This window comes from Clarias gariepinus, chromosome 1 (assembly GCF_024256425.1).
Source record: "Clarias gariepinus isolate MV-2021 ecotype Netherlands chromosome 1, CGAR_prim_01v2, whole genome shotgun sequence".
Classification (NCBI taxonomy): domain Eukaryota; kingdom Metazoa; phylum Chordata; class Actinopteri; order Siluriformes; family Clariidae; genus Clarias; species Clarias gariepinus.
The window spans coordinates 6,266,535-6,276,933 of NC_071100.1; the positions used below are offsets into that span (position 1 = coordinate 6,266,535).

Consider the following 10,399-nt stretch of genomic DNA (forward strand, 5'->3'; position numbering starts at 1 on the left):
AAAGTCACACAACACCAGAAAAAAGGCCAAACAAACAGACAAAAATAACTGTATAGGGGTTGTTAAAAAGACCTGCTGATTTTATTTTTTACTTACCACTTTATTTGTGGCCTATAAAAACCACCCTATTATGTGGCTGCGCTACAGAATGGCCCAGTCAAAGTCCAGATCTAAATCTAATCGAGAATCTGTGGCAAGATCTGAAAACTGCTGTTTACAAACGCTGTCTATCTAATCTGACTGAGCTGGAGCTGTTTTGCAAAGACAAATCTGCAAGGATTTTAGTCTCTAGATGTGCAAAGCTGGTAGAGACATACCCTAAAAGACTGGCAGCTGTAATTGCAGCAAAAGGTGGTTCTACAAAGTATTGACTCAGGGGGCTGAATAATTACGCACACCCCACTTTTCAGTTATTTATTTGTAAAAAAAAAGTTTGGAATCATGTATGATTTTTGTTCCACTTCTCACGTGTATACCACTTGTATACTGTATACACTGTATTGGTCTTTCATGTGGAATTCCAATAAAATTGATGAAACATGTTTGTGGCTATAATGTGACAAAATGTGGAAAAGTTCAAGGGGGCTGAATACTTTTGTAAGCCACTGTATATTTGCCATATTTAGCTACTAAACTCTTATTTCTTTTGTAAAGAAATCTTTATAAAAACATATTTTGTGTGATTTTCTTTAAGTATTCTTTTGATTTATTTTTTTTATTTTAGCATACCACTAAAATAACAGCATTTTTATTGGTGTTTGTTTTTGCAGATGATCCATGGGAATTAAATTGTTTGACTGCTCTATCTAATTGTTTGTGTGTTTACAGTTCATTGGGATAAATATGTTATTTATATCAGTATTCTCTGCTTTTTTCTGACCACATTGTTTGGACTCAGGGGACCAACTGCTGTAGTTGCACAGTTAAAAAATAAATAAATAAATAAATGAAATGATTTATGTTGTTCTTATACTGTTTTTAAGTTTAATTTGTTATTTATTTACACTTTGCACAACACTCCACTACCATCTTAGTTAGTAAAAGCATAACAGCAAAACATGGAGAAATGTTTGTGACTAACTAGTTAAATTAAAATTAGATCTCATTTGACTTATTTAGATTTTTTTTTTTTATTATTTCAAGAAGTGTTGCATTACAACTATGTAGTAATAATTAGTTTTTTTCTTATTGTGTAGCACTGATTTAAGCTTGGTGAATATTATGTAAGCACAGTAAGTATAAAACTGTTAGTTAGAAAGTAAGGTCAAATCTGCTCTGTGTAATAGTTTTTTGCCTGTTCACAATGAAGTAGTGGCTGTTGTGTTAAAATTAACATTAGATGATCAGAAGGCATTTTAATACAGTAGTTGTTAATGTGTATAAATCAATACTTGGTTAGAATTTGACAAAAACAATCAATAGCATAAGATAATAAGATATTTAATCATGTATATTATAGAAAATAGAAAATGTATAAAAGTCTAGACAGACAGCAACATAGTCCAGCCCACATCTGGCCCACATCTATTCTACAATAGACGGAATCTGGACCAGATCCAGAACAGAACTGGACCAGATCTGGTTCACATTTGAGCGAAATCATTATAAAGAATATACAAGATGTGTAATATTTATCTGTAGTTCCTTTAGACAATGGCTGCCATCTAAGGGCCAAAATGTGTAACTAGATAATCAGTAAATACTCTAGATTTAGGGGCGTGACCTACTGATGTCACTCGGGTGAAACGAAAGTGAAGTGTAAAGCCGTTTCCTCATCAGTATTCAGCAGGTTTCAGCAGGACACAATCTCCAGTTTGAAGCTTCTCAGTCTTTCTTCAAGGAACTAAAATCACAGCAACTAAACTGTAAGTGAGCAGGAAAAGTCTAATACTTACAAAATGTTGGGAGATATAAATAATTTTTCTCTGATTAAATGCATGTTTTTTATTTAGATAATATGCACACTACTCACAAAAAGTTAGGGATATCGTGAGAGACTTAAGGAATGTCATAGATACGGTGTTTGTTTCACTTCAGACATTTTTGGGATAGGAAGGCAATTTTATTGGGGTGATGGACACCTCATTTTGTAATCTCATTGTGTACAGGTGTAGATGTGCCTTATATTGGGGCCAATCCCAAAAGACAACCTTTTTCAATGTGGCATTAATTTCAACATTCTGTGGGTATAAAAAGCTGGTATTGTCAGTAAGTCATTCCAAGTTCACTCCACCGCTTTGGCTTGAATGCCAGATGACCAGTGCAGTTGACTCCACGGACACCAAGACATCACCGTGAATGTTTGCAGTGGACACAAGACCATGTGACCTGGACAATGCAGCAGTGTTTTATCATCCTGTTCACTGATGAGTTTCAGGTCACCTTGCAAGGAAATGATTGTCGTCAACGTTGCTGGAGAAAACATGATCCTCAGGGTTTACTTTGGTGGAGGAGGTGCAACAGTCTGGGCAGGCATCACCAGTCAGCGCAAAACAGATTTGGTTATTGTACATTGTACTCAGTCACTGCACGTTCTTACCTCAGAGACATCATAGAACCCATCATCATCCCCCAATTCCTCCAGCACTCCCCCAACTTTCTGTTCATGGACGATAATGCTCCACCACATCATGGCAGAATTGTCACAGCTTGACTTCAGGAAGTTGGAGTGCCTTATATGGTATGGCCATCAGTGTCCCTTGACCTAAACCCCATAGAGCACGTCTGGGACCAGTTGAAGCAGAGACTGGATGATCGTACCCCACCCCCACGTGACCTGGCAGAACTGCGTGTAGCACTTGTGAAAGAGTGGAACGCATTGCCTCAGAACAACATCATGAGGCCAGTGAGGAGCATGAGACGTCGCTGTCATTGCGGCAAATGGTGGAAACACCCACTACTGACATTGTCAATTTTTGTTATTTGGGGCTATCCCTGTTATTGTCTAAATGTTTGGCATAATAAATAATAAATTAATAAAAATCGTGTTTCTTTTCATACATTAATATCAAAGGGAACTTTTATTTATTTCATTCAAATTTACAGCAAATAGGAAAAGCACTCATGTAAATAACAATATCCCTAACTTATTGTGAGTAGTGTATATAAAGGCTACAGTGAGGTTTTCTGATAATACATTAATCATTAATAATTCTAAACAAAATAAACTTTAAAAAAATAAGATTAGTTAATTTAACTGCATTTGATTTAACCACACAATTAAATAACACTTAAAATTCTTTGTCATTTGTAATAAATAAAATCTGTAATCATTGATACATTTCTGTAGTATAAAGGGAAATAAACACTTTAACACAGGCTTGTATAGAATGAAAGAATCAACTAGTAACTATACTTTTATAATCACATACACCATCCTTGATTATATTCCCATAACAGCACAACACTGATTGTTTTATTCACTGCTTGGATAAATATAAATATATGTTTATCATAAGGATTGCAATGGGTAAAGTTCAGTAACATAAACTCTCATCTTGTCTCCTGTGTCAGTCATGGCTTCCTCCAGCAGTGTCCTGTGTGAAGATCAGCTCCAGTGCTCCATCTGTCTGGATGTGTTCACTGATCCAGTCTCTACTCCATGTGGACACAACTTCTGTATGATCTGTCTCAAACAGTTCTGGGACAGCAGTTCACACTGTCAGTGTCCAGTGTGTAAAACATCTTTTGCTAAAAGACCAGAGTTATGTGTGAATACGTTCATCTCTGGACTGGCTGCTCCATTTAAAAAGTCAGTTCAGGTAAAATCCAGCAGTGCTGCAGAAAAACCCACCCAATCTCTGGTGCTCTGTGAGATCTGCTGTGAAAAGAAATGTGTAGCTGTGAAGTCCTGCCTGACCTGTATGACCACTTACTGTGGGACTCACCTGGAACCTCATGAGAGAGTTTCTTCATTAAAAAAGCACAAACTGATGGAGCCTGTGGAGAACCTGGGGGACTACATCTGCCAGAAACATGAGAGACCCCTGGAGCTGTTCTGTAGAAACGACCAGACGTGTGTGTGTCAGTTCTGTACTGAAACAGACCACAAAACTCACAACACTGTTCCTATAGAGAAGGAAATTAAAGAGAAGAAGGTAAGAGACTGAAAATTAATAATGTAGGCTATAGTAAAATTTGCAAACTAATGAAATGCCATGACCAAGGGTTGAACATCATCTATATTTTTAGACTGAGATAGAAAAGACACGAGCAGAAGTTCAGCAAATAATCCAGAAGAGACTGAAGAAGATTAAGAAAATCAAACACTCTGTCGAACTCAATAATGTGAGTCTCTTAAAGAACCTACAAAATAACTCCTTCATAACAAACACATTAGTGAAGTCCTGATACAATTATATAAAATTAAAGTATTTAGCTTAATTTATCTCCTGTTAGAAAACCACAGAGAAGGAGAAAGCAGATGTTGTGGAGATCTTCAGTGCTCTGATGCGCTGCATTGAGAGAAGAAAGGCTGAACTGCTTAAGGTGATGGAGGAGAAGCAGAAAGCAGCAGAGAGGCAGGCTGAAGAGTTCATTAAAGATCTGGAGCAGGAAATCACGGAGCTAAAGAGGAGAAACACTGAGCTGGAGCAGCTCTCACACACTGAGGATCACCTCCACCTCCTACAGGTCAGAGTCCCTCTGTTTCTCAATAGCAATGCAGCACATGACAGGACAGCAGTCCCCATGCTGAGGGATTTCTCCTCTCTCCTGCTGTACTGTAGATTTACCCGTCACTGTGCAGCCCTCCACACACCCAGGACTGGACTGATGTCACTATTAACTCTCGTCTGAGTGTGGAGACTGTGAGGAGAGCTCTGTCTCAGATTCAGGAGACTCTCAGTGAGGAAATGGAGAAGCTTGATGAGACTGGTCAGTACTTGCTGATCCAAATGTTCTTAAATCTATAAAGATCCTGATAAGAGAAGTAGCTGTTTTTACCACTGCTTGTTTTGTTTTTACAGCATTTTGTTGTAATTTACAATACACACATATTTGATTTCACTTCATAAAATTACAACAGCCACAATAATGTCTTATTTTTAAACAGAGCTGAAGAGAATTCAACAATATGCAGGTTTGTGAACTCTTATTGATCACATGACTAATTATATATTTCTTTACTGTTACACACTGTACAATGATAAACCTGTAAATTGTACAATGTAAATTGTGTTTCTGTCTTTCAGTGGATGTGACTCTGGATCCTGATACAGCAAGTTCTTTTCTCATTCTCTCTGATGATGGGAAACAAGTTACATGTCGAGCCAAGAAACATCTTCTTGATAAACTAGAGAGGTTTGACTTTTCTATCTGTGTACTAGGAAAGGAGGGATTCTCTTCAGGGAGATTTTACTATGAGGTGCAGGTCAGAGGGAATACTGACTGGGATTTAGGAGTGGTCAGAGAGTCCATTAATACAGAAAAGGAGATTACAACCAGTCCTGAAGATGGATATTGGTGTATTTCCTTGGAAAAAAAAAAAAAGTATTTTGCCTACGACTCTCCTCCTGTCTCCCTCTCCTTGAAACAGGCTCCTCAGAAGGTGGGGGTGTTTGTGGATTATGAGGAGGGTCTGATCTCCTTCTATGATGTTGATGCAAAGTTTCATATCTACTCTTTCACTGGTCAGACTTTCACTGAGAAACTTTATCCATCATTCTGCCCCTGCATTCATGATGGAGGTAAAATATCAGCACCACTGATTATCTGTCCAGTTATTCAAGTGTAATAGTGATTTAAGATTTTTGATTTCATTTTCTTAAATTTTTTTGTAGCATTATGTGAAGTTGTTTCAGACTTATTTAATCTCAACTGATTCAATATATATTTTTTAAATATATACATTTTGCATTATTTGGTTGTGAGCATTGTTTGATAGCTGTATTTTTTTTTACTTGTATTTTGTATTTTATGAACTTGCATTGTGTTGTATGCAGACCTGTTTATAAAGGTAGTGAAACAAATAAATAACAGAAACAGCACATGGAAAATTAAATTATAGTCACAGTTGCTGAGGGTCGGTGTATATGTCCCAGCATGCATCAACTGTGAGAGAGATCATGAACTTTAAATCAGCATGAACAGAAGTATTATGGATCACAGGGTATTAGTGACAAAACTAAGAACATTCTTTCATTGTTTAAGTGGAACAGTCTCAAAAGTCATGGCCATGTCAAACAAGGCAAATTGCATCAGAAAACAGGAAACAGGAGCTCCTGTTTTGTCAAATATCCTCAACAAAATATTAAATTTTCTTGAGGAATGTTCAAAAGCAGGTGAAAACTTTGCAATATATATAGGATATATTATTATGATGTTATTCTCTTCTGCTTCTTCTTCTTCCTTTTCTTCTTCTTTGTTGCTTAATGGTGGTTGGAATCCTGTAGGTTGGTTACAATTTCACCAACTCTAGTTTTCGTTCTCTCTCATCTTGCCGCCCTTTTAAAGTTGAATATCCCATCTAAACTTTAAAAAGAAAAAAGAAAAACACCTAATGCTTCCTTCTCTGATCTTGTCTTGACTTGTTCTGTGTCTGCTCTTTCACACCTTCTTTGTTCTCAACACTTTTACTTTGGGTAATCTGTAGTTAAAGTCTTGTAGGTTGCATCAGTGCCACCTATAGAGATCACTTACCTTCAACCCCCCATAAAAAAAAACATATCAGTTTAGCCAAATGTTCAGTCATGAGAAATATCACAGAATACAGAATGCCTTTTACAGTAGCTTGCCAACTTTGAACACTATATGTTTAGTATATCTACTCTGTATTCACATGAAGGAGAGTGGAATTTTGCCAAGATGTAGGAGTTCAGCACAACACTTTGCTTTGTGTGACACAAGTGTGGCTAGAGGAGGTATAGGATCCAAATGCAGATCGAGAAGGAATGAAGGTGACATGTGTAATATTTGAGAGATGAATGAGGATGGAGAAATGGCACATGATAATCTGGTGAAGAATGGTAATGTGGGAGCTTGAAAACACGTGAGCTTGTTCTCTTCACGTGCTTCAAGGCCACCACCATCGTACCCGTACCTGTGAGAATGAGACACCAAACAGGAGGCAATGGATTTGAAAGCAGAACAGGAGTGCAAAGTTGATCATAACGTTGTTTGAGACAAGGGTGTGCCCTGCCTTGCCATGACAGTACCGCCCTGCCCCCACAAATGCCACTTGGCATTCTTAAAAGTGCCTCAGAGTGAAGGTTGTGAATGTCATTGAACAAGAAATGGTCCAGGATGAACCTGGCTGGTACCCAGCTCATTTGCTTAGGCTGTAGCCTTTGCAATTTCTTAGGTACTGGAGATGATGAGACATTGGTGATAAGACTTGAGAGGACTGCGGTTTGTGAAAGCTTCAGCCCCATCTATGAGCTAAGGTGGTGGGAGAGAGATGGATATATGGATCTGGGAGAGATGGAACATGGGGTTGACCGAGGTAGGGCCAGTCTAATGGAACATAGGTTGATGTTAGAAGTGATTGTGAACAGACCAATGAATCTTGGCAAAAACTTCATGGGCATGGTTTAGAGTGACAAGTCGCTTGTGAATAGCTTGACCATTTGGCCAATGTGGTACCTGAGTAGCTGGTAACTGAGCAGTTGCAGTTGGACTTGCCCTGAAACATGCTCATTGAGCATTGTTGCTTTTTGGTTGTAAGCCGGTTGCAATGTTTTTTTTTTTAGAATGATGGACAAAGCCTGGGGCTAAACAGTTAAATAGTGTCCGGTCTTGTGCAGATGGCAAAACTCTGTTTTTTTTGTGTGTGTTTTTAGTTTTCTTTTTTTTCTTTTTAGTTCACTAATTAATAATCTCATGCTATCTCCAAATGGGAAGGTCTTCCCATGTGTGTCATAAGCACTCTCACAGCCTCCTATTTCACAAGGCTGAGAATCAGATGACAACATTCCTGACCTCGGCTGATGCTGACAGCTGACTCATGACTGCAGTTGCTCAATAGTTCAGGACTGGAGTTATTAAACACATTTCCTGGTACACTGAACTTTAGCTCCAGATCCATCCCTGCTATCCGTTTTCACCCAAATGAGTATGGGTTCCCTGTTGAGTCTGGTTCCTCTCAAGGTTTCTTCCTACTGCCATCAAGGCAAAGTCACAAAAATGTTTGACATAATTTAGCAAGTTTACAGCAATGCTGCAATGAGTTGTTCAAGGTGCTTTGAGTGGCATGTGCATGTCAAGAGCAGAAGAACATCACTAAAAGACGACAAGAAATCAGGGAGACCTTCAACGGGCTCAACCCCTGAAAACGTCAAAACCATTTGGCAACTTGTGCATGCTGATTGTTGGAGAATGATCCATAACACTGCTGCCATTGTTGGTGTGTCATACGGAACAGTCCAGGCAATCCTTACATGTGATTTGGTTATGCGCCGTGTTGCTGCCAAGTTCATCCCCAGGCTTCTGACCCAGGAGCAGAAGAAACAGAAGTTTGCCATATGGCCAAATTGACCGGATCTGTGGTGTGCAAATCTCAAAAAAAGTAGTTTTGAAACCAGTACTTTACATATATATACATATACACTTACTTATATATATATATGTACACACACACACACATATATATATATATATATATATATATATATATATATATATATGTTTCTGCTCCGATTTTGCATGAGATGGACTTAAAGATCTAAAATTCATTCCAGATACACAATATTACCATTTCTCCCATACATTGTTCACAAATCAGTCTAAATGTGTGATAGTGAGCACTTCTGCTTTGCTGACATAATCCATCCCACCTCACAGGTGTGCCACATCAAGATGCTGATCTGACATAATGAGTAGTGCACAGGTGTACCTTATACTGCCCACAATAAAAGGCCACCCTGGAATGTGCAGTTTTGTCTCACAGCAAAATGCCACAGATGCCACAAGCATTGAGGGAGCATGCAATTGGCATGCTGCACAACCTTTTTAACCGAAATGACCTTTTTAGCCAGCAGGACTGTTCAGGACTGTTTCGAGAACACTGACTGAAACATGTTTAGGGAGGCTGCAACTTACGGCGACTTCACTGACTTGGAGGAGTACACGTCATCAGTGACCAGCTACATCAACAAGTGCACCGATGACGTCACTGTCTCCAAAAGCATCATCTCACGACCCAACCAGAAACCGTGGATTATTGTGGAAGTGCGTGCACTTCTGAGAACCCGAGACTCTACCTTTAAAGCGGGAGATAAGGTGGTGCTTAGAAGAGCAAGGGCCAAACTTTCTCGGGCCATCAGAGAGGCAAAGCAAGCACACGCCCAGAGAATCCACAACCACTTCATAGACAGTGGCGACACACGGCACATGTGGCAGGGCTTACAAGCCATCACTTACTACAGGATGACATCACCTGCCTGTGACGGTGATGGCCCCCTCCCAGATGCACTGAACAACTTCTACGCTCGGTTTGACAGGCAGAACGACGTGGCGGCGAGGAAGACCACCCCTCCTCCGAACGACCAGGTGCTGTGTTTCACTACAGCTGATGTGATAAAAACTCTACGAAGAGTCAACCCATGTAAAGCTGCTGGACCAGACAACATCCTAGGCAGAGTGCTTAGAGAATGTGCAGAACAGCTGACAGATGTTCTTACCGACATCTTTAACATCTCTCTGAGCAGCGCTGTCATTCCCACGTGCTTCAAGGCCACCACCATCTCGTACCCGTGCCCAAGAACTCTTCTGTGTCCTGTCTCAATGACTACCGACCCGTTGCACCTACACCCACCATCATGAAGTGCTTCGAGCGGCTCATCATGAGACACATCAAGACCCTGCTGCTCACTGGACCCACTGCAATTTGCGTACTGTCCTAACCGCTCAACGGACGACGGCATCTCCACTACACTCCATCATGCCCTCACACACTTGGACAAGAAGGACACATACGTTCGAATGCTGTACATAGATTTCAGCTCAGCATTCAACACTATCATCCCCCAACAACTGATCGGGAAGCTGAGCCTGTTGGGCCTGAACACCTCCCTCTGCAACTGGATCCTGGACTTTCTGACCGGAAGGCCTCAGTCAGTATGGATCGGGAATTACATCTCCAGCACCACCACACTGAGCACTGGGGCCCCACAAGGCTGTGTGTTCAGTCCCCTGCTGTTCACACTGCTGACTCACGACTGTGTAGCAGCACACAGTTCGAAACACGATGACAGTTCGCTGATGACACGACCGTGGTGGGTCTCATTAGCAAGAATGACGAGTCAGCGTGCAGAGGCTAACGGACTGGTGTAAAGACAACAACCTGTCTCTGAATGTTGACAAGACAAAGGAGATGGTTGTTGACTTTAGGACGACACGAGGCGACCATTCTCCGCTAAGCATCAACGGCTCCTCTGTGGAGGTCGTCGAAAGCACCAAATTC

General features: G+C 40.2%; 1 protein-coding gene across 1 annotated transcript in view; it reads left to right on the forward strand.

Annotated features, from left to right (window-relative positions):
* LOC128530872 (E3 ubiquitin-protein ligase TRIM39-like) overlaps positions 1–5,977 on the forward strand; it is a 68,991-nt gene extending 63,014 nt beyond the window's left edge. Inside the window, exons 2-7 of the mRNA XM_053504987.1 lie at positions 3,514–4,097; positions 4,192–4,287; positions 4,399–4,632; positions 4,728–4,875; positions 5,054–5,080; positions 5,193–5,977. Coding sequence (XP_053360962.1) covers positions 3,516–4,097; positions 4,192–4,287; positions 4,399–4,632; positions 4,728–4,875; positions 5,054–5,080; positions 5,193–5,734 — 1,629 coding nt within the window. The 5' untranslated portion in view covers positions 3,514–3,515 and the 3' untranslated portion in view covers positions 5,735–5,977. The remainder of the gene's footprint in view (positions 1–3,513; positions 4,098–4,191; positions 4,288–4,398; positions 4,633–4,727; positions 4,876–5,053; positions 5,081–5,192) is intronic.
* The last annotated feature ends 4,422 nt before the right edge of the window (positions 5,978–10,399 follow it).